The 25,091-nt window shown below is 42.9% G+C and overlaps 1 protein-coding gene across 1 annotated transcript; it reads left to right on the top strand.

Moving 5' to 3' along the window:
• Positions 1-858: 858 nt before the first annotated feature.
• NMBR (neuromedin B receptor) lies at positions 859-25,091 on the top strand. The gene is made up of 3 exons (XM_006112702.4): positions 859-2,175; positions 20,216-20,564; positions 24,423-25,091. Exons 1-3 carry the CDS (start codon positions 1,751-1,753, stop codon positions 24,822-24,824), a joined length of 1,176 nt encoding a protein of 391 aa, XP_006112764.2. The 5' UTR covers positions 859-1,750; the 3' UTR covers positions 24,825-25,091.

The raw sequence follows: 25,091 nt of genomic DNA, 5'->3' as shown, positions 1-25,091 counted from the left end.
GTGGTAGGATATGTTTTATTTCATACAGGTGACAGACTTTGCTACATTAGTTTCTTCTTGCCACTTCCCCATTTTCTTCATATGTTTATTATTTTTGTTCTCTTTATATTCTGTCCTCTTTTAAGGTTATCTGCCACATATGCCGTAATTATTGTTTTAATAATATGAACACTGAACATTTGTTCAATGCCTTTTTGTAGGATTCAAAAAAATATAGAGACAGGACAACGTACATGACAGTACTCATGGCAACAAGTGCTATTTCACTGGATTGCTATACCCCGGCTCATTGAAAACTGAAGTCCCTCAGATGTTTCTCCATTGTATGATATTGTATAGGTGCATTGCATCACACTAATGGAACTTGCTGAAAATGTACGGTATGATTGGGAAATCACGCGTCAGTCGGTTGCGGCCAAAACAGCCAATCGCACACCCCTGACGTTACTCTAGTAGTCTAAGAATTTTCGAGCGACCTATAAGGTTGCAACAAAGAAGTCAAGTATTGTGTTTAATGGAGGAGCAAGGAAGTCTGGTGATAGACATTATACTGCCCAGATCCAGTCATCACTTACTCTTATATGGATTTGCCATTGGCTCTGATAAATCGCAGCTCCCGTGTCCTTAATCCAGGCGAATTTTAGGTGAAATAATACAAACCAACCAAGCAAGGCAAAACATTCCCAACCCGTTGGTCAAATGCCATTTGAACTCCACAAAACAAACATAGGTGGATAAGAAGTTTTGAATATAGACCTCCCCCCCCCCCCACCCCCGGCACCCGTCTGCCTTTAAAGCTAGTTGGTGTCAAGAGTAACTGGAAAGCGTCCGGGGTTTAAAACTCCCTAAAGAGTTTTTCAGCACTACGTGTGCTGGACAGCTCCCCCTCCAGAATGCCTGGGCGTTGAAACCAGTAAGGTGGACTGGGTAGCTCCTGGGCCCAAAGGCAGAACTCTCTAGTTAGCAGCATTCCTACGCGGTTGGGTGGTCATTCCGACTTTAACTCCCATTGGCTATGACAGCAATTCGGAGCAGGACTTAGATGGTGGTCACTATCGCTTCTTCTCCCTGCCTCAGAGCCAAACGTTCCCTCCTCTGGAAGCTAAACAGCTTCAAACCAAATTCCGGGAGGCTCCGCCCAGCAGAGGCGGAGCTGGGCGAATGTATAAATGGATGGACTGAGGCAAGGGAGGATCCAGCTTGCCTGAAGCCCCTCACCTGGTCTCTGTCAGAGACGGACTGAAACACAGCCCAGGAAGAGGCTGGGGGGCCATCAGAGACGGTGGAAGGAGCTGAACAGTTTCATAGATCCTGGAAGGCTGTTTTCGCTACTTTTGCCAGAGGATTGAAGTCCTGACCATGAAGTTATATCAGTCCCGTCACTCCATCCATCGGACTTTGTGAGAAAGGACTTCGGGATGCACCCTTCAGAACAGAAGCATCTTGAAGCTAATTATTTAGGCAAGCAGAAAGCCGAGTTCTGGATCTCGTTGTGTTCCCCTCATCTTCCCAACGTTGGCGAGTCTTTTCTGACTCTGGAGAATTGCCTTTGGCTGGAGAAATGACACCACGGAAGGTCTCTCTCTTTTAACCCTTTAGTGTTTGCCCACAGACAACTCCTCCTTTTGTGTTTTTGGTGGGAGAAAACTTGGAAGAAAAGACGAACCAGAATTTCTTTCCTGACCCCGAGACAAATCTCTTTGCTCTCTCTTGTTGCAGTTGAACTCCGGAGCTCCCCGGAGCTGGGAGAATGGCTGGGGAGCTCGCTCTCAACCTCTCTGTGCAGCCCACAGGAGGAAATGTCAGCAACGCGTTGGTGCCGGGTGTGCTGGAGACAGACCCTCTGCCTCCTGCCCGGGGCACAGCTTTGTTTGTCATCCGCTGTGTGATCCCTTCGCTTTACCTGCTCATCATCACCGTGGGCTTGCTAGGCAACATCACGCTAATGAAGATCTTCATCTCAAACAGCGCTATGAGAAGCGTGCCCAATATCTTCATTTCCAGCTTGGCCGCCGGAGACCTCTTGCTGCTGGTCACTTGCATGCCGGTGGATGCCTCCCGCTACCTCTTCGAGGAATGGATGTTCGGGAAGGTGGGCTGCAAACTCATCCCTGCCATCCAGCTCACCTCGGTGGGCGTGTCCGTCTTCACTCTCACCGCCCTAAGCGCAGACAGGTAAGATGGCAATACGCCAGAGTCGGAGAGTCAGAGAGAGACAGACAGAGATATTTCTGCTCTACCGGAGCAACTAGCTGCCAGATACTAATATCAGAACTATTCGGGTGCCATAGGGTTCTGTTTTGACATGCCACTGAATGACATACCTTCATTTTGTTGCCCCAAACAGCAATACCTATTTCATCTCTCTTGCAAACATACAAGAACAACAGCAAACAGATTCCCTTCTCCTCTCCCCCAATAGCTCATACATAAACAGGAAAGGGCTTATTCCTGTATGTCTTTCTGCTAACTGATGTAAAGAGAATCAGTCAAGGAATTAAAGTTACTGGATCAGCTCCATTGACATTTGCAAACTTTTATAGAGGAATAGCAGATAAAGAAAAATACATTTTCTCTTTTCCCCTTGTCGTAGTCTGAGACCCCTTACTCAGAATGGTAGTGATTGTTCATTGAGTAGCCCTGTTGACTCTGTTGGGACTGTTCCCAAGAAGTGCTTGCTTGAATAAGGAGGGGATTGCCGCCTCAGTCCCTAAAAGACAGGCAGGCATTTGCAAAATGAATTTGTAAAATATATTGCTTTTTATCTTTTTTTGTGTTGAATTTTTTTTCAGCTACAAATGAAAATTCTTGAACTCCTTCAGACAAAGTTCTTACTGACTTATATGGGAGTTTTGTCTGAGCATGTGCATGTATGTCTGGTTTGAAATGAATAACATTGATAAAGGTTGTTGTTGGAAAATATATATTTGGCTTTAGCACAAGTTTTTTTATGTTGTTTTTGTTTTAACCTTTTCCTTTAGGGTATAAGGCAAATTTATTTCATTTTTTTTAGCCAGTTTCAGCCAGAGTATAATTGCATCTAAGCTTTGATCCAAAAGCCCCTCAAAGTCAGATTAACTTCAGTGGGTTTTGAATCAGGCCCCATATTACTACATTTACATAAAGTTTTCAGTCCACATTAATGTTTTATATCTTTGATTGCAACTTGTACACAAGATCCTTAAAAGAGTATGTCTGTTACATTCTGATTTCATCAGTTCAGGAATTTACCACAAAACTTCCTTGATATACTTTCATTTTTAAAACACATTTGTGATATGGAAGGAATATTTGCAAATCAGAGATCTGTCAAATCACTAATGAAATAGGGTGAAGGTGCTGTAGTAGTTAAAATTTCATTTCTTTTACTTTTTAATTTATGTTACTTATTTTTTACTTATTTTACTAATTTTTTGTTACAGGTATTTCCTTTAACATTTTAGAGGGCTGCATTGTATTTATGCTTAGTAAAAATGGGAGTGATTTTCCTGATAAAATTGAACATATTATTTGGCATCTGTCTTTCTTCTTTTCTTTTGTAGATTATCATTTACTGGGGATGTAGTCACTTGGTAAATAATTGCCAATCTCAACCCATCAGTCTTTACTCAGGGAAAACTTCCATTGACTTCAGTGGACTGAGTCATTACTTTTGGACAGAGTTCAACTTTAATTAAAGTCAATAAGAGTCTTGACTTAATGGAACATGTTAAGGACTCTGTCACCTCTATCCTGCACTTTTGTAGACCCTAAGCTCCCACTGAATTAACTGGAAGGCATTCATGCTGAAGGAATGCTGGACTGATCACCAAAGAAGTTACAGCGGTAGCCTTAACTCAGCACACTCCCACTTATTTTCCTTGGCTTCAGGATACATTGAGACCTGTTTTCTAGTCATTTTGCAGATACTCTGATTTTGCATTTCTAATCACTTTTACATGGTTTATTACATGGTTAATTTGGTGTACAGTAAACATAACTTTTTTCACAGATATCATTTCAAGTACTTATACTTTTTACTCTATTGTAACAAAGTTTTTCTGGTCTTATTGCCATCCAAATTACTTAAGGAAAGATTTGTGAATTAATTTTTTTTTTAGCTTTAGGAGGAAAATATCAAATTAGTTCTTTTAAATGTCAGTGGAATTAAACATTTAAAATTACATATATAAAATATTCAGATTTATATAAACAGTATGCCAACTTTTACTATTAGTATTGTCTAAAAAGAGCTGGGGGAAACTGAAATGAGCAGTAAAAGGGAGGATATAAATATTTCCACAGTGTAGTTACTACTCATTCTAAGTTTGGAAATTCCCTACAGTAAGTTACATATGTTACAGCAATGGTGATTCTGAAAACAAAATATTACAAGAATTAACTTCATAAGTCACCATGGACTGAAAAGTTTGATATATGAGCATTGAGACTTGATGTGGATGAGGGTCAATTATACATTCATTTCCTTGTTTGGACATTACAGTGGTACTCGTTCCATATATATTTATTCGAAGCGTGCTTTGTATTTTATTTGACCTTTGTGTTACAGACAAACATTTTCTTCAGAGAACTGGTAGCCTCTTCCTTAAATAAAATGTGTACCTTTTATCATGTTCCTTGCATAATACTGTGTTCCCATGATCTTGTTTTATGTAAACTTCCTGTAGTTGTGTAGTAATCATGCTGTATGGTGATTAGAAATGCAAAATTACAGTATCTGCAAAATGATTAGAAAACAGGTCTCAATGTATTATGAAGCCAAGGAAAATAAGTGGGAGTCTGCTGCGCTAAAGTTAATGAATGAGATTTTCAGGAAGTATAAATGGAGCTGTGCTGATTTATACTAGCTAAAGATGCAATCCAACATTTTCAGTTTCCTTTAACAACACCATGGACTACTGTTTATAGTTTATATACACTGAACCATGAAATAATTGTATGAGACATAAACAACGGAAACTGGTATTTTCATGAGTTACGTCATGTCAGAGTGTCAGCATTTGCAGAGCTGCAACATCATTGTAAGTACAGATTGGACCTCCCTGGTCCGGCACCTTTGGGACCTGACCAGTCCTGGATGAGGGATTTTGCTGGACGGGAGTGTGTGTCATATTTGCCCTCCTGTTACTGGCCCCCTCAGCCTTGGACTGGCTGACAGTCTCCTGGCCACTCCCCTCCCCCTGAACATCCACTGCCCTGCCAGTCCCCACCTTTTAGCCCAACTCCCTGCACACTGGCTCCTGGCCGCACCTGGCATACATTGACTGCCAGCACCGCCTCTAGAGACTATTGAATAGCTGTGTAAACTGACAAGATTTCATGTGGTTACAACTATTCAATTAGACTATATCTAACATCCTTACTTTGTGGTACCAGGAGAATGACATGTGATGAAGAAAACAAAGTCTCTGTTGCTCTTCATGGGGATGAATATTTTACCCAAAGCAATAATTACCTGTTGCCTCTTTGGCACTAATAGCTGGGCAGCCCTGGACATGCTGGGCACCCACTGTGGTGAGCCAGGCTCCTGGCCCTGCCAAGCAGCCTCACTGGGTTGTACCTAGCAACCCAGTTGTGGTACACCAGATAGCTCAGCTGCGGGAAGCCCAGGCTCCACCGTACCACCAGCACTCTCTGGTCCTGAAACATCCGTGGTCCTACCAGACCACGGATGTTGCTGGACCAGGGAGTCCCAATTAACAGAGGTTCAATCTGTAATAATACCTTATGGACTGTATCCCATAAGTTATGGTACATAAAACATTATTTTTTTCTGTAAGTGGGAAACTAATAGTAAAAGATTTATCCCACTGTAAGTCTGTATTCAGAGATATCCATATTCTTCTAAACAAGTCTGTCTCTCTTAAAAAACATGGACCAGAGGCAAGAATAAGTATTTTCTACACCTTTTTTTGGGCGTGCTAAATTCCTTTGGCACATTTTGTGTTTGGTGAAGAGGTTTTAAGAAAAATTGAAATCACCCAGCAGGTGTAGTCAATCACATACTAAATACTGTGTCTGACATCTCCACCTCCTTATACCTGGACTGATATTAAGGGCCTAGAAGATTGTAATCTGGTTTGACTTTTGGGTTTTCTTCATTAATTCAGGAAGGATTTTTTTTAAAGAATAGGAAGGAGAGAGACTGAACAAGAGGAAAAGGAAAAGGAAAATAATTGAATTAATTCCCTATCAGTCTTTCTATTTAGATATTTGTAATATGCATTGGTGTCCTTGTCATACAGTAACATCAAACACTCAGATACATCTTTATGTATTGACAATGGATAGTTGAACAGGAGACTAATAAGTTAAACGTCAAGAGTTTTCAAAACTCTCAGGGTAAGTCTACACAGAAAAGTTATTTCGAAATAACAGCCTTTATTTTGAAATAACTTTCCTAGCGTCTACACAGCCAAACCACTATTTCAAAATAAATTTGAAATAGCGGTGCACTTATTTCAAATTTGGTAAACCTCATTCTACGAGGAATAACGCCAAATTCGAAATAGTTATTTCAAAATAAGTGCTGTGTAGACACTTATTTCAAAATAGGGGACATCCAGCCTTCCCAGGGTGCCCTGGTGGCCATCCAGCCTCAACCAAGAACACTCTTCTCCCGCCCCACTTCCCCAGAGCCCTTAAAGGGGTAGACTCTGGCCACAGTGCCTGTGCCAGCTCCAAGCCTGCCAGCCCACAGCCAGGAATCACTTCCCCTAACCCAGTGGCCCCAAAACATGAGCCAGCAAGCCACTGGCAGCCAGCCCTCCACCGCTCCCCAGGAGCAGTCTGCCAGCTCCCAGGAGCCTGCCAGGGCCCGGAGAAGACAGGTGCTTTCCTAGTCCAGGGTGGAGATCGTGGACCTTATTCAGGTTTGGGGGGGTGCCCCCAAAATCCATGATCTCTGCATCAGGAAGAGGGGTTAGGGAGGGGTAAGTGGAAGGGCGTGAGGGAGGATTGAGGCACAAGCCCCCAGTGGGGCAGACCAGGGAGGCTCTTAGTGTTCCTCAAGGTGGAAGCTCTCCTGCAGGGCCTCCTGGATACTGACAGCCCCCCGATGGACCGCCCAGATGGCAGCCTACAGAAAGTGCAGCCAGGCTCACAGCAACACGTCGAAGAGAAGCTCTGGCTCCATGTTGCAGAGTACTGTGGTGTCCCGAGTGAGGGCAACCAGAGCACGCAGGGACAAAATGCTTTGCTGTCCCTCATTGAGGTAGACAAGCAAGCAGGGAAACCTGAGAACTGACTGTCCAGGGGGTTCCCTTTAAGCACAGACTTCAGATAGCTCAGGCAGCAGCCCCACACAGTAAGTACTGACCTAGTGCCCTGCTGGAACTGGTTCCGGCCAGCCTTAAATGTGATTTAGAGTCCACTCAGTGTGGACACACTATTCAAAATAGCAAAATGCTATTTTGAAATGCATTTTGTGTGTATACAAATTATTTTTAAATAAGCTATTTCGAAATAACTATTTTGAAATAAGCTATTTTGAAATAACTATTTCAAAATAACACTGTAGTGTAGACATACCCTAAGGGACTTTCATGGGAACAGAGAAAGGTGAATGTCAAGCACGTCTAAAGATTGTACTTGTAGGTTTGTAAAGCCCTATCTATTTTCTTCTTAAACAGGCAAGATTCCTATGGCCCCTGTACTGGACCATGAGTTTGAAAGTCATTGAATATCCTGAATGCACCTACTGTGTCAGATGTGTTAAGAGCCCTTTCCCCTTGCAAAGTTCTCATTCTTTCCCTATAGTGGTGCAAATGGATATATATTTAGGATACTGGAAAAGGAGGTAAGTTGCACATACATGTTTATCCTAAAGCAAACCCTTAGAAATAAATAAGCAGCAGGAAACATCACACTGAAAATAATGTGAAAGAAACTAAGAAAGGGTTTATTTAACACAGGATAAAATAACATAAAAGCCAATCCGACTAAAAAGGGAAAATTGTGATGGAATTGCATACTGTAGATAAGAAAGGAAAGGGAGAGAGGGAGAAATGGGATCAGAAGTACTGCATTAGCCTGTTAGTCCCAAGAAGGGAGAATAGGAAAGGTTAATATATTGGATTGCCTTGTTTACTAAGATAAATTCAAGAAAATAACAGTCCAAGTGATTTTCATATAATAGATCATAAAAATATGAATCAGCTTTTGATAAATTGCAACACAGAGAAAACCAAAGGATAACTGAATGATCCTTTCCTTCTCCTTCTTTTTTGGCAAGCCAGCCTTTTATTTAATATTTTATTTATATTTTCAAACATGTCATGCAAAATACCTGCAGACTTTCTGAAAGCTAATTGGATTAGAGGTGTACTCAAGAACATTTTGCTAGACTTGAAGTAACAATCATTTTCTTTTCATTCATGGCTAGCATATACCAGGATGGGTAGGAATGGTGTCCCTCGTCTCTGTTGGTCAGAAGCTGGGAATATGCATAAGGGATGGATTACTCATTCTAATTATTTCCTCTGGAGCAACTGGCAGTGGCCACTGTCAGAAGACAGAATACTGGGCTAGATGGACCTTTTGTCTGACCCGGTTGTTCTTATGCTCTTATAGTAGGTGAGGTATTTGATCTTTCCCTTCTTTGTGGTTATTTTTTGTCTTGTGAGAAGAAAAACTGTTGTACATCTTATACAGATGCTTTTTCAAATTTATGTCAAAGGTGCCTACAGTTTGAATAGGTGTTGCTATTTTCTTTTTTATACATAAGAATATATAATCTTGAAAGTTACATATTTATTTGTACTCTGGGCACTAATTACAATTAGGCAATAAAGTCTGAAGAGATGGAAGGAAAGTTCAGCTTGACAAATGGCTTGTTAAGTGAGTCAGGGGCTCAGAGCTTATGCGTAGAATTGTTTCTCTTCAGGTAACGGTCATTTTGCACAGACCGGCTGTGTCTAGATTGCACCCCTTTTCCGTAAAAGGGATAAAAATTAGACACAGCACAATTGCAAATGAAGCGGGGATTTAAATCTTCTCTGCTTCATTTGCATAAACATGGCTGCCACTCTTCCGGCTCAGGGCTTTGCTGGCAAAAAGCGCCAGTCTAGACGGGGATCTTTCGGAAAATAAAGCTTTTTCCAAAAGATCCCTTATTCCTCTTAAAATTAGGAATAAGGGATCTTTCGGAAAAGACTTTATTTTCTGAAAGATCCCCGTCTAGACTGGCGCTTTTTTCCGGCAAAGCTCAGTGCCGGAAAAAAGCGGCAGCCATGTTTATGCAAATGAAATGGGGAAGATTTAAATCGCCACTTCATTTGCAATTGTGATGTGTCTAATTTGCATCCCTTTTATGGAAAGGGATGCAATCTAGACACAGCCACCATGTTTATCCTACATTTCCTTGGTTTTGTACTTGCTCTGTCCTAAATTGCCATCATATATAGTTAGTGGATTCCCCCAGGAAAAGCATTTCGGAGAACATTTCTTTTGGAATCTTCTCTAAAACACATGTGCTAGAAAGACTTTTTCTGGAACTATAGCCCTGATTCAGCAAGATACTTCATTGGGCTTCTCCCATGCTTAAGGTTAGGCACATGCTGAAGCATCTTGCTGAATTGGCCCTTGGTATGTAGGTAACATAGCTTTCTCTTAACTCAGTTAAAAATAATCCATGTAGGAGTCAGTGTGTGGAAAGGGCTAGTTTGCAGGATTCTTAGGGTAGTCAATGTGTTGTGTCAGGGAGGAGGAATGTAGGGCCAGATCTGGGTCCTTGGCTCCACCTTCTTTGTAAGGCTCACAGATAGGATTAGACTATTACAATAGATCAATGGGATGCCAGTGTGTCAGGTATCTAACATACAGTATCTTGTCTCTGCCTTGTCACATGAATGACCTTTGTTCAAGCACCTACTTCCTGAACTTTGTTTACTGTGTCTAAATCACACCTGGCTGAAGGAAGATGCAGTTCACTGCATTAATTTTTGCTTGCCAGAACTTGGGCTGGGAGAATGTCATAGGACATTACGTTAATCCATGAGGGTTCTGTACCAACAAGATGTTCAAAGAAGGGATGAAACATGTGGCACCAGGTTTGAGCCTGACCTCCAGATATGTATGAGTATTTTCTTGTGGACTCAGCTCTACAAAATATATAGGTTTCATCTTCACACATTGCTCTTTTTATTCAGGTTGAACAACTAACTTTGGGTATGTCTACACTATAGCACTAATTCGAACTAACTTAATTCGAATTAGTTAATTTGAAATAAGATCATTTGAAATAGTGCATCTAGACCTAAAAACTAATTCGAATTAGAGTTTTGCTAATTTGAAATAGCATGTCCACATTGAGTGGACCTTGAACCAAAGTTAAGGCTGGCCGGAACCAGTGCCGGCAGGGCATCAGATTAGAACTTAGAGTGAGGAGCTGCTGCCTCAGGCTAGCCAAGGGCTGTGCTTAAAGAGACCTGACCTCCACCCCGGACAGACAGTTCTCAGGGTTCCCTGCTTGCTTGTCTAACTTGATGAGGGACAGCAAAGCAGTCCTGGCTTGGAGTGCCCTGAATGCCCACACTCGGCACATCACAGCACTCGGCCATCAGCCCGGCTGCACTTGCCACAGGCTGCCATCTGGGGGGGGGTGTCAATTGGGGAGCTGTCAGGATCCAGGAGGCCCTGCAGGAGAGCTTCCACCCCGAGGAGCCCGCAGAGCCACCCTAGTCCTCTCCATCGGGGGCTCATGCCCCATTCCTCCCTCAACTCCTTCCACTAACCCCTCCCTAGCCCCCCTTCCTGATGCAAAAATAAAGGACACGTGTTCAAAAATATAAACTCTCTTTATTTAACAAAACTGGGGGGGGGGATTAACCTCTGGGGAGACTGGGAAAAGGAGGTGGGAGAGGGGAAGAGAGAGGGTGGGAGAGGGGAGAGGGAAGCCTGGGAGGAGGGAACTGGAACAGGGAAGCCAGGGGAAGGAGGAGGGGAAGTATAAAACTATGGTACGCCATATCTTCAGTACTGTGTACAGATGTGGTCTCCTCACCTCAAAAAAGGTATTTTGGCCTTGGAAAGGGTTCAGAAAAGGGCAACTAAAATGATTAGGGATTTGGAACAGGTTCCATATCAAGAAAGGCTAAAGAGTCTGGGACTTTTCAGCTTAGAAAAGAGGAGACTGAGGAGGGATATGATAGAGGTATATAAAATCATGAGTGGTATGGAGAGGGTGAATAAAGAAAAGTTCTTCATTAGTTCCCATAATATAAGGACTAGAGGACACCAAATGAAATTAATGGGCAGCAGGTTTAAAACTAATAAGTGAAAGTTCTTCTTCACATAGCACATAGTCAACCTGTGGAACTCCTTGCCACAGGAGGCTGTGAAGGCTAGAACTATAACAGAGTTTAAAGAGAAGTTAGATAAATTCCTGGAGGTTGGGTCCATGGAGTGCTATTAGCCAGGGCGTAGGAATGGTGTCCCTGGCCTCTGTTTGTGGGAGGCTGGAGATGGATGGCACAAGACAAATTGCTTGGTCATAGTCTTCAGTCCATTCCCTCCGGGGTACCTAGTGTTGACTGCTGTCAGCAGACAGGTTACTGGGCTAGATGTACGGACATTCTTGTGTTCTTCTGTTCTAAGCTCAGGGCTCAGGGTCGGGAGGTCTCACTGGACCAACTTGATTTTCATGCAAACCTGCTCCTGGGTTCTCATGTGGCCTTTGGAGGCCAGACTGGCAGCTATCCTGCCCTAGACGGCCGCATTCCTGTGCCTAGTGCGGAGATCGTGGACGTTGGTGAGGTCCATGATCTCCGTACTAGACCAGGTGGGCGCCCGCCTCTTGCGGCCCCAGGCAGGCTCCTGGGAAGAGGCTGGGTGGCAGCGGGTGGCTGGCTCATGCTGTGCCAGGTGCAGGGTCTGCTGGCTGGGTGCTGGCAGGTTTGCAACTGGCACAAGCCCTGTAGCCAGACCGTGCCCTTTTAAGGGCTCCGGGGCCGGGAGGGGGGCAGAAGAGTTTCACTGGTTTGGCCCAGAGTGGCCACCAGGGCAACCTGGAAGGGCTAGCCTCCCACTAGTTTGAATTAAGTGGCTACACAGCCCTTAATTCGAACTACTTAATTCGAACTAGGTGTTACTTCTCGTAGAATGAGGTTTACCTAGTTCAAATTAAGTGCTCCGCTAGTTTGATTTAAATTCAAACTAGCGGTTTTTATGTATAGCCTCTATTAAAGTTAATTCGAATTAACGGCTGTTAGTTCGAATTAACTTTGTAGTGTAGACATACCCTTTCTAGGAGCTACAAAGCAGCCAGCATGATCAAAGTAGTCACATCACAAAATAATATATATATTACATAGGCACCAGATTTTAGGAACCTTCTTTGGAATGCAGGACTCTTCTTCTCAAGCATCTTGATGTTAAGAACTGAACTCTATGCAGAGATAAAGATGATTTTTTACTAAATCAGTCTAGTAGATGGATACTCTTAACACTAATCAGGAAATGAGAGGGGTTGAAGTGTTTCTCTGAGAACTAGAGTCTAGGCCAGGCATGTCCAAAGTCCGGCCCGCGGGCCAATTGCGGCCCGTGTTCCGATTTAATACGGCCCCCGCTTCCTCCCCCTCTCCTGGCTCACCGGCGCTCTTTTGAACTGGCGCGCCCAGTGCGCTGCTTCCGGCCACGCCGCCGCCGCCCATGGCCTCCGCGGTCCTAGAGCCTGCCCTGTAGGGCACGTCCGCAGCCCCGCTCGGCTGCGGGTTCGCCCTGCCCCCGGGCTGCTGTGAGGCCAGCGTGCCCTGCGCTCTCCGCCCGCCTCCGACCCCGCGGGCCCTCCACCTTGGGGCTGAGAGTGCGGGGACGGCCCTCACGCATGTTCACTTCTTCAAATCTGGCCCTCTTTGAAAAAAGTTTGGACACCCCTGGTCTAGGCCAAAGAAGGTTCTGCAGAGAGGTAGCTTAAGGTGAGTTTTCTGTTTTTCTGTTGATATGTAAGTTAACAATGAAGGCAAACCTTAGGAAAGGGCACTGTGTATTATATGCATTTTACGTATCTTCTCTCTTCAGGTGAGGAGCAGAATGTCACTTTCTTATGAAAAGCCCAAATCTTTCCATTTGTATTTGAGTTTTAACCCTTTCATACAGCTCTACTGAATGTATGGGAGAATTAGTCAAGGGAAAAAATCAGTATGAAAATTGATCATTGGATCAGACCGAGAATCACCTAACCTGAAACACTTGCAACTTAAGTACAAATAATGCAGTTCAGATCATATATAAGTTCTCTGTGCTGGTTTTACTCTTTCTTCCTCAACCAGCTTTGTTCTATATGACCATGCAATGAACGAATTTCTCTAGCATGCTGAGAACCCTTTCTTAGCAATTTGTAAACATCCATTTTCTCCAGGTTAGGAACATGGGATTTATTCTATTGGATCATACAATCAAGTATTTTCTCTAGGCTATGTCTACACTCCTGGCTTTTGCCAGCAGAGGGTATACTAATGAAGCGTTCATTAGCAACTTCTCACACTTCATTTGCATAATCTCTGCCCAAGGTTTTTTGTGCAAGAAGTTTTTGCACAAAAACAAGCACTGTGGATGGGTCCATTTTGCACACACCCCGCCCCATTTTGCGCAAGAACCTTTTACCCTATGTGCTTGAAGACAGGGGAGCGGGGAAAGACCCATGCCAGATGGGACCCTTTCCCTGAGTGCCCCCAACCATCACTCTTGCATCCCCATTCCCAGCCTCTTGCACTGTACCTTCCTCATCTCCATGGCCCTGTCCTAACTCCTGCATGCCCCCCTCCCCCCAGCTCCCTGCCCTGAAAGACCTGGGCAATGCCAAGTAAGTCTTCTAGTCCTTGTATCTACCAATAGATATAGATATTATATACACACACACAGATTGATTTTTATATACCTCTTATCCAAAATGTATTCTTTTGCTGTATCACTGCTTTAGATTGCAGAATTGCATCAGGAACAGAATGTTTGGATTGTGTGTTTTGTTCCATCTATTCTTTCAGGCTGTATGGTTTTGCGGGTTTAATTTTTTGTATAGCATTTTTCATTTTGCCTATATTATATTTCCTATTTTTTATGTGTGGCTCCTTGTGTTCCATTTGTATTATCCGTTGTTTTTCCACTTTTATATTCTGCCTTTTGTTTTATTTTTCTGTACTTCATTAACATGGTGAGCTCTTTAACTATGTATTTTTGCCTTCTCTCCATCACTTCTTTATTTTTGTTAAATGCACTTCTGTGTCTTTCACTAGGTACAATAAGCAAATACCAAAAAATCTAAGTGGATTCTGTGTTGCTACAATGCAAAACTTGTGCAGAAAATGCAAATTAAATGGAACCAGATATGTTGAAAGTGGGAACAGAAGTTGAAGTGGAACAGCTGAAAAGATGGTTAAGGCAACAGGTTCCTTTTATTCAGGATTTTAAAATGTAAGGTCAGATCCTCAGCTACAGTAAATGGACACGATTCTGACGTTAACAGAGCTGTGTTCATTTACACTTCCCAAGTATTGTCCATACAATTTCTGAAAATCAGGGAGATATGTTATCCTGTGGCTACTATTTAATTATTCTGCCCCTCACTGACAAGGAAAGAGAGGAAAAGGTTTCCTGAGAGTAATAATTTTATAAGAGTAGAATGAAATCGAACAGATTTTATGTCATAGGATTCTGCCTCCAGATATTTATTCTTCTGTGCAACTAGTATGTTTTATCAACCTACTCCTTTGGTAATCTTACCTTTAGGAGGTAAAAATTGTTTTTCTTTATTCAGGCATGTGCAGAGCAATAGTGCACCTTTTCACCCAGGGTATGTCTACACTACCCCGCTAGTTCGAACTAGCAGGGGTAATGTAGTCATCCGCAATTGCAAATGAAGCCCGGGATTTGAATTTCCCGGGCTTCATTTGCATAAGCGGGGAGCCGCCATTTTTAAATCCCCGCTTATGCAAATGAAGTCCGGGAAATTCAAATCCCGGGCTTCATTTGCAAGTGCGGTATGCCTACATTACCCCGCTAGTTCGAACTAGGAGGGTAGTGTAGACATACCCGGGGATGTGTGGATGGTGTAGGAGTGTTGTGGCAGAAGACTGAGGATGTGGGGATGCAGCAATTTGGGGATGTAAGAGGCTCAGGACAGGGGGTTCCAGTGTCTGATAGGCTCAGATCTGGGCTCAGGCAGTGCAGGAATGTTATGATGCTGCAGTGAGATGGGGGTTTGGCCCCAGTTGTGGGCTTGTTGGCCTGGCTTCATTTTTAAATAAAATATTATGTCAAACTCAAAAGGTTTTAGCATTGTCTTTATTTATAAGAGGGGTGAGGAACCTGTTTTGAGTCAAGGGTCACTGACCCACAGAAAAGTCAGTTGGGGCCACACAAGTGAGATGCAAAAAAAAAAAAAAAAAAAAACCCAACCAACCCTCCAAACCCCCCCAAGCCTCACTAACGAGGTCACAAATGTGCTGGTGAGGGCAGGGGACAGAGTGAAAGTGGGTGCTGGTGCTGGGGCTGGGGAGAGGGTGCTGCTGGGTGGAAGGATGCTGGCTCAGGTGGCGGGCTGATGGGGCAGGCAGGCTGCAGGCTGCTGGGGTCAGGGATGTGGTCCTGCTGGGCACTAGGGTGACTTGCAGGGTGCTGGGACAAGGAACAGGGTGCTGCTGGGTGCTAGCATGGATGGCAGGGTGCTGGGGCCAGGGCCAGGGTGGTGCTGAGTTGTGGGGTGAGAAGCAGGATGCTGGGGCCAGGGCCAGGGTGGTGCTAGGTGCTAGGGTGGATGGCAGGGCTGCCAAGGAGCGGGATAAGGATGGGGTGCAGGATCTGGGAGGGAGGTGGAGGGCAGAAGGGGTCAAGGTCTGGGTGGTAGTTAGGGTGCAGAAGCAGGCTAGATGCAAGGTGTTTGGCCAGGGGGAGGGAGCAGGACCAGATTGGGGGTAGGATGTCTGGCTACGAGGGAGGGTGCAAGGAGGGGACTTGGGTAGGAGTTGGACCTCCCTGTTCTGGCATCCTCTGGACCTGACTGGTCCCAGATGAGAGATTTTTGGACCAGGGGAGGTCATTTCAGGGCTCCTGGTTCCTCCCCTCCCCACTAGACTTCTTTGCACCTCTATCCCCTGCAACCCAACTGAGCTGCTCACCCCTGCTGGTTCCCTGCACCTCCCACAAAACCATCCCCCACAATCCAAGGGAGTGCAGCACCAATTCCCTGCAGCCCCTCACAGCCCAGCTGACCTGCCCATCTATTCCATATGCTCTCCCCCATCCACCTCCGCACAGCTGAACCCTGCACTGGTTCTCTGCATGCCTCCCCCACAGCACAGCTGAGCCCCATTTCCCTGTACCTCCTCCAAACCCCACAAAATTGCTGAGCTAAGCGATGATTCCCTGTCCCTCCCTCCCCTTGAGTCTAGCCCCGGTTCCTGGCACCTCCTCTTGCAGCCAAACTGAGCTCTGAACTCCACACACACACACACACACACACACACACACAGCCCAACTCTCCGGACCTCCCCACTCTGCAACCTAGCTGAGCTCAATTTCCCTGCACCTTCCTCCAAACCATGCAGTCATGCTGAGCCAGCGCTGATTCCCTGCCCCTGCCCCTGCCTCCTTTCTTCCCTCCCCTTGGCTGTGTCTCCACTGGCACGATCTTGCACCAAAACTTGCTTCCTGCCTACACAGGCCTCATGTTCCTGCGCAAGTACACTGACATTCTCATGTATGAAATCAGGGCTTCTTGCGCAAGAACTATGATGCTCCTACTCAGGAATAAGCCCTTTTGCACAACTGTTCTTGGGCAAGAGGCCAGTGTGGACAGGCAACATGAATGTCTTGCACAAGAAAGCCCTATGGCTAAAATGGCCATCGGCACTTTCTTGGGCAAGAGAGCATTCACACTGCCATAGATGCTCTTGTGAAAAAGCACAGCTCGCACTTGGCAGTGTGGATGTGTTCTTGCACAAGAACTCTTGCACAAGATGTTCTGGTGCAACAAACCGCCAGTGTAGACATAGCCTAAGAGTTTCCTCGCATGAGCAAAATGAATTTAGTGTTGTGCACCAGTACTGAGTTCATGTGGCTTGTTTGTTCATGTGCCACCCAAGTTGTTAATAAATATTTTTAAACCTTTACCTTTTGCTTCGCGGAACCCCAGGGTTCCCTGGAGCACCAATTGGGGTAGAGAAATCATCATACCAAAGACAAGAGTATCTTTTCAAACAGTGTCCTGCTAGGCTATTGCTGCTGCAATTTTCTGGATCAGCAGCTTCTGGATCAATTTCTTGGAGTGGCAGATTTTGTTTCCCCAGCAACTTATCATGAAACACTGCACACCTGTCATTGGCATTTACTTTGAGAATATGAATAGTTTTAATCAAGTCTCCACTCACCCATTCAATTTCTCTTCATTCCTAATGCTCATCATCACATTGAATGACCATTCTAGTAGTGAATACAGAGCCAATTTTATTCAGTATAGGGATAACTATTGAACAAATATCTGTATTTGTTTTTTAACAATCCACAATAAATGGTAGACTGGTTTTTTTGAAAAACTGGGACATTTCAGGTGTTCTGAAAAAACTTCCCAAGATACTAGAATATCATATGAAAAAGCAGAACATAACATCACTTCTATTCCAAATAGTCAAATACTGCTCATCTTACTCAGGCAAATACACCCATTAAGTCAGTGCTGCTACAGGTTAAACTTCTCTAGTCCGGCACTTTCTGATCTCGCAACATCCATCTTCTGGCATGATTTTCGTTAGCAGGATGTCCAATTATCACGGCTATGGCCAAGTTTTCTGCAGTCCCATAAAGTTTGTTTACAGCCACCAGTCCTGGCTATCAGTGTTCTTTGCTGTTATTTAGCTCTTTTTACTCCTAAATAACTTCTAAGAGCCCATTAAGCAGTGGAAGTGTTAGTAATGTTGCTAGACAATATTGACCTCCCATGGTTTGGCAAATTCCCTGGCTCAGCACTGGTCAGATTTCGATGGTGCCAGTCTAGAGAGGTTCAACCTGTACTCATGTAAGGAAAGTAGGATTTGCTTCAGAGCAAAAGCAGTAGGACGACAATGTAATCAAATACAACTTTTGCATCATCTGTGTTTTTACAAATACCTTCAAATTGCAAAAACATTTAATAACTGAGGGATCTAGCATATTGTTGACTAATAAGGTCACAATTTGTGTTTGGAAGCCTTCATGTTCTTCACAGAATTTTGCTGTTTTTGTCACAATGGCATAAAGATTTCCATTAAACCTGATGCTCATAGGTATTCCACAAAAGTTAGGAGCCTCAAAATCTCTGACAATCTGGCACTCAGGTTTAATGGAAAATCTTTATGCTATCATGACAGAGGCAGAAAAATTCTGTACAGAACACAAAGGATTCTAAAAACAAATTGTGACCTTGTTGGACAGTAATGGGAGTTGCAGGCCTTTGTAGTTCTGGGCCTATCTTAGTAGAGTGAGTTTCACAATATAATTTGAGAGAAATATTGAACAAAAACTGTCATAGCAAGCTACCTGTTCACCAGGCCTGTTTAATTTGCTACAAAGACCTGATCCAAAGCGCACTGAAGTCAGCAGAAGTCTTTCCTTTGAATTCACTGAGCTTTGGTTTGGGCACTGAACATGCATTGCTTTCAGCTACTTTACACTGTCAGGCTACATGCAGCTTCTAAGTACTGCAATAGACTTAGTGCATAACGCCTGTATTTGAAACTTAGGTCAGATTGTACCTTGAGGCACAGCCCTGAGCAAAGGTAAGTGTGACTATATAGCACAGGTAGCCTCAGGAAGCATTGTCCCTCAGAAAATTTCCTTTGAGGAACATTTCCTCTCTTGCATTGGATTAGGAATCTGCTAGAATCCTATTTAATTTGTAAGCTCTTCAGGGCAGGGACTGTTTATTTGTTAAGTGGCCAGTACAATGAGAATTTACTCTTGACTGGCCCATAGACATGACCATAATAAAAATGATTCATAAAACAATAATACAGTATATACCCTGTTCCTTCCTTGGTTTCCAGCCAGCTTCGATGGTCGGCACGCATGAGAGTGGAACCATGTTTCAGCCTCTCCTTTTTCACTCACTCACAGTGCAGGAGAACACAGATTGCCCATTTGTGCCTGTGCCTGCAGTCTAGGGGGATCTAATACAGTCATGAAGTACTTGGTGTCAACAGGGGAAAGGGGGTGGGGAGAGGGAGGGACAGAATTGATGAGCCACTGAGCAAGGTGGAGGGGGGTGGATCTGTACTTCCTTAAGGGACTGGGCCCAAGGGGCGGTGCTGGGAGCAGCCAGTCCTCAGTGCAGCCTGGAGTGCATCACCTAGGGCTCCTGTGACGATTTAAAAGAATTGGGGCACAGGCCACCACCACAGCTGTAGTAGTAACAGTGGAGTGCCTGGGAGTTTAGGGCCCTTTTGAATTACCAGGCCCCAGGACACTTCCTCTTCCCTCTCCCTCTCTATTGGCAGGCCTGAGTGGGGTGAGGGGCTTCATTCTCCTCTCCTATTCTGTGTGTCTGTGGTAAATGCAGTCACCATCCCTGTACTTAGCTATATATTGACTTCTGCTTAGAGGGTGGTTTTCCTGACCATATGAGATTTTTGAAGATTTCTCATCCTGTATTGGGACAAATTCTAATTTCAAAAACTAAAAATCTGGAGAAATAATCAGTTTGGTCAATCAAGCTATGTTACTTCAATAATTTCAGATGTTTCATTTTGCTTTGGAATTTTTTTTATCATTTAATTTTTTGCTATACTTAGCATAAGAGTGTTATGAATTGGAACACTAGAATTTTTCATGTTGATAATGTAGAAATGAAATATTTCAACAATTTCAAAATGAGTTATTTTTAAAAAAATGTTTGCACTGAGAAATTAATTCAAACAAATCCTTTCCAGCCAAAAATGTTGGTTTTGATAACCAGTTTTGTCAAAAATAATCCTAACCAGCTCTGCTTCTCTAACTTTTATTTTACTTTACTGTGATGTTCCTGTTCTGTTCTAAGTGCTATCCTGGACTGATCATTAATTTATCAATCCTGGCAAAAGCAAAATACATGAATAAAATACTGTATAGTCAAAATAGATTATATATAAATCTATGACATGAGAAGAATCATGTGTGACATGTTAGTTTAATCAAAAGCATGTATTGTTTTTAGGCATCAGACATAGAACAAGATTCATTATTATGATTAATTATGTTTGCCACTCTCCAGGTACAAAGCAATTGTAAATCCCATGGATATCCAAACATCCAATGCAGTTCTGTGGACCTGTTTTAAAGCTTTTGCCATCTGGATAATCTCCATGATGTTAGCCGTTCCTGAAGCAGTCTTCTCTGAAGTGGCCCACATCAATGGCACAGATAACATCAGTTTCAGGGCATGCATACCATACCCACAGACAGATGACCTGCATCCGAAGATCCACTCTGTGCTGATATTCTTAGTATATTTCCTTATTCCGCTCACCATCATTAGTATCTACTACTATCATATTGCTAGAACTTTAATTAAGAGTGCACACAATATTCCTGGAGAAAATAGTGAGCATTCTAAAAGACAGGTAAGTTATTTGAAGTGCCCTTGTGTGGTAAAAAAAATTGTCTGTTGTACTCATTTTTATAATAAAAGCACAAAAGCTATGAATACCCTAAGTATAGGCTTATGGATCCAGGTCTAGCCTTACTTCAGAAATCTCCAGGTTTTAAACCATATTTTGCAACAGCTCTAAAAGTAATTTGGAATGAGTATTTTTATTCTGCTACATATGCAATACAAAGAGAAAACAAGCTGAAGATGTGTTTATTTCTTTTCTGTCTTAGCCTTGCAGTAAGAAACAAAAATGATTCAGCTGATGACATTCATTACTATTTATATTGATGTGGCAGTGATGATTTGAGTAATTGTATGTGCTGTTGATTTAGTAATCACTTTTGATTTACTGGGGAAACAAGCGGTAGTTTTCTGATCTCTGTAGACATACCTGTTCCTGAGAAGAAATTCAGTGAATTACAGGATAATCTAAAACAAAGTAAAGGGCCTGTTCACCACTCTGGCACTCTGAGTGCAAAAGGTGAGGGCCCACAAGAGAGCTTAAAAACCTTGCCTCTACATGCAACTCCCCCCCCCAAAAAATCACAATACACAGATTTTGGGAGAAATGCTGCCACCATCAAGTGATTTTATCCCTAAAATCAGGAGTGAACACTTGAACCCATCTCCAGGGGTACATGAAGCTCTTTTGCCCCCAAAAAACTTGAAAAAATAAAAGAGAAAAACAAGCTGCAGTTATTAGTAGCTGACCTCCCAGTCTGAGGCATGAAGATACACACAGAGAGATCTTCCAGGACACAAGAATCAAATCATCATCTTAAAAAAAGTGATTTTTTTATTACAAAACAAAAAATAAACTTGATAAAGTATCCTTGGTTGCTAGATGTTACAGAATGACTAAGGAAAAAAAAATTAAAACCCTCCCGGGAGCTGCCAACCTGGTCCCGGGAAAAGGCGGAGGGCTGGGTGGCAGCGGGTGGCTGCCTCGAGCCGTGCCAGGTGCAGGGTCTGCTGGCTGGGTGCTGGCAGACTTGCACCTGGCACGGGCACCGTAGCCAGCCCGTGCCCCTTTAAGGGCTCCGGGGCCGGGAGGGGGGCAGACGAGTTTCCCTGGTGGTGCCCAGAGTGGCCACCAGGGAAAGCTGGGGAGGACTAGCCTCCCACTAGTTCGAATTAAGTGGCTACACAGCCCTTAATTCGAACTAGCTAATTCGAACTAGGCGTTAGTCCTCGTAAAATGAGGTTTACCTAGTTCGAATTAAGCTCTCCGCTAGTTCGAATTAAGTTCGAACTAGTGGAGTGCTAGTGTAGCGCCTATCAAACTTAATTCGAACTAATGTCTGTTAGTTCGAATTAACTCTGTAGAGTAGACATACCCTCTGTCTCTCTCAACTCTTGGTTTTTCTATCCCACACAGAGAAAGCAAGCAAGGAATCCATATCCAATTCAAATTTTAACACTCTATCTCAGTTGGTTCTCCCGCTCTCTGGCCAACACCCTTTGCTAGCTACCTGAGTTTAACCCCTTAGACACCGGGTGCTGATCAGCACTCCTCCTGTCCATTACAGGTCCAAATCCATTGAAGGTGAAAAAACCCCCTCCTGTAATTTACCAGATTCAAAGCTACTTTTGAAGAGCTGGAAATGGGCTGGATTCAAAAACAGGTAGTAGTGGCCTGGTCTGGATGTGGCTGAAATCTCATAATAGCAGTTTTCATGAAACATTGTTACTATCTTCTGAGTCTTCCACCATGCAAAATAAAGCAAATATCATGAGAATAGGTTGATAATTTTACCTGTGACAGAAACTAAGTACTGAAATATATAAAAAGGTCCGTTCATGTAGGATTTCTAGTCTAGTGGAAACCATGAAGTACTGAAAATCCCCTGAGAAAACCTGTAGTTGTAAGATTTCTCCCTGTTTCTAGTACAAAGTGGCTTGGATAAGCAGTCACATTTTGGGGCATTTCTCTGGATACAACTGTTGAATCAACTAAAGTTCTCTATAATTCAAATTTAGTAGTTCATCCTTCTTGGTATCCTCTATATTACAACATGCTATAAATCTTTGAAACACAGCATTTTCCCAACCAACTCAAATCAATGTGACATATCAACAAGCCATTGCAGCAGCCTACTCATCAATGTAAAATGACACAAGAGTTTTACTATTCAACAAAGTAAATCATTCTAAGGAAAAATGCCTCAAAATCACACAGCCACTTTACATATATGCTTACACTGCTTAATAAAAGATCAATGCTAATGAAAATAATTAGTTAGGGTATTTGCTGCATACATTTTAGACTGTTTCTGTTTCAGCCCCTAAGAAGAGATGCATACATTTTTAGAAGGTAAACAGTTGAACAGAATAATGAAAACATTTCCTGGTGTCCTCAAGATTTTATTTTTATTCTAGCCTGTTTCTTATTCAAAACATACACTTGCTAGCACTGTGTGGACTATTTTCTTATTGTGTGAAATATAAAGAGCCATTTGTGTAACCTTACAGAATAGAAAGAAGAGCTAATTCTCATCACATTCCAAAACTGCCAGAGATTCTTAAAAAAACCAAACAGTATTCACTTGACTTGCTTCTTGAGTTTATCTATTAGATTTAAAAGGGGAGACAGCTTGGCCTATTTATCACTTGACAAGTGGTACAGAATTTGGAATTCAGCTGTCAACCAGAGTTTCTCTAAGAAGAAATACAGATGTGGAACATTCACATATCATATTCCATGTTATCTTTGCAATCTACAGCTATGAACAGCAAGTAAAAAATGGGTGTAAAATCCTACTAGCTCAGAATGGTAGCGCTTATAGCCAATTTTCAACTCACTTTGCACAAGTATAAATGGTTGCACAAAGTGAAAGTTGGTGGAAAATTAGATCCAGTAGGAACAAGAAGAGATTAATAGGTCTGCTGTATGCTCTTCATAGCACAAATTTTGCAGAGGTAGAAAACAGCACACTTTCAATGGCCGTGTGAAACCTACTGGTTCTGGTTTGGATGGGTATTGGTGAAATATACTTCCTGATTTAGTTCACAGGGTTTTTCAACTCCCCAGTGCTCCAAGTTCATTTGAGTTTTTCCAGGAAAAAAAAACAGAGCCAGAAAACATGAATCCTCCACATATGCCCTCTTTTCCACAGCAAACCATGGCTCTTCCTACATTTGAGAGAATATAGTGGCTTTCTACCTCCACTGTCTTCAGGGGTAGAGCATCTCTCGTTTTGTGGTGACTAGAGTAATAGGTAGCCTATTTCATAGTAATGCAATTGGGAACTGCTTCTCTAGTCCCACCTTGGATGCTTTATCAGACCTTTATCTCAGTCTGCATCTGACATGCCACTGATTGCTAAGATTACCTTTTCTAGGAATTTCTTATGAGAATGGTACGAGCTGTGGCATCTCAGCCCTAGAAGAAAATAAGACTTAAGTGCCACTGCATAGCTAAAACTCCATGCATCAAGCTAATGTTTCTAAATTTGAAATATGTTTTTTAAATTTGCCAAGTGTTGGGACACACTCCATAGGATTCTATTTCACCAACCCACTGTTGTGGCTGAAAGTCAAAGTATACTTGGAATTTAAGTCCATCTTGGTGTACTTATCAATGTTAAAAACCCATATATAAAGGTCAGTGTAACTGCAAACAACTAATGATTGATTAAAGAAAGAGAACTGTAAATGAGAAATAAAAGTAAATGAGATAGCAAAAGTAATTTAGCCCTTAAAGAGAGTAATTTTACTGATCTCTGATAGTTAGAGTTAATGTAAAGTGAAATGTTATTAATTAAGTCTGTTATGAGGATTAGTTTCATTCTGTTTTGTTAATTTGGGTCCTGTTGATTTATCATCTTAGATGGAAACTCGAAAGCGTCTGGCAAAAATCGTTCTTGTCTTCGTCGGCTTTTTTGCTGTCTGCTGGTTCCCTAACCATGTATTGTACATGTACCGGTCCTTTAATTACAGTGAGATTGACCCATCTCTCGGACATATGATCATTACTTTAGTGGCCCGAGTACTGAGCTTCTGCAACTCCTGCGTCAATCCATTTGCACTGTATTTTCTGAGTGAGAGCTTTCGGAGACATTTCAACAGTCAGCTTTGCTGCAGGAGGAAATCTCAACATGAGAGATCCACAAGTTATCTGCACAGCTCCTCTGCTGTACGAATGACTTCTCTGAAGAGCAATGCCAAGAACACCATGACTACCTTAACTTTACTGAATGGGCACAACTTGAAACAGGAAATGTCATTATGATTTCATCAGTGCAGCACTTGACTTGGGAATAAATCTAAGCTTTTACTTTGCAGCTATGTCAGTATCTGAAGGTGCTTTTGCTAATCTTTGAAAAAGAATTGAGCCAGATCTCTCAGTCTGGGATCACTGAATTTCTAACTTCAAATTACAGGCAGTCCCCGGGTTACATGGATCCGACTTACATCGGATCCCTACTTACAAACGGGGTGAGGCCACCCCGCACTAGCTGCTTCCCCCCAGCAGACCAGGGAGACGTGAAGCTAGCGC

Source organism: Pelodiscus sinensis, chromosome 3 (assembly GCF_049634645.1).
Source record: "Pelodiscus sinensis isolate JC-2024 chromosome 3, ASM4963464v1, whole genome shotgun sequence".
Classification (NCBI taxonomy): Eukaryota; Metazoa; Chordata; order Testudines; family Trionychidae; genus Pelodiscus; species Pelodiscus sinensis.
Note: the sequence above shows the minus strand (reverse complement) of the source record. Positions and strands in the feature narration are given on the sequence as shown.

Coding starts and splice junctions, on each gene's coding strand:
- NMBR (XM_006112702.4), top strand. CDS start 1,751: ATGGCTGGGGAGCTCGCTCTCAACCTCTCTGTGCAGCCCACAGGAGGA. Junction 2,176..20,215: donor ACCGCCCTAAGCGCAGACAG/GTAAGATGGCAA, acceptor GCCACTCTCCAG/GTACAAAGCAATTGTAAATC. Junction 20,565..24,422: donor GTGAGCATTCTAAAAGACAG/GTAAGTTATTTG, acceptor TTATCATCTTAG/ATGGAAACTCGAAAGCGTCT.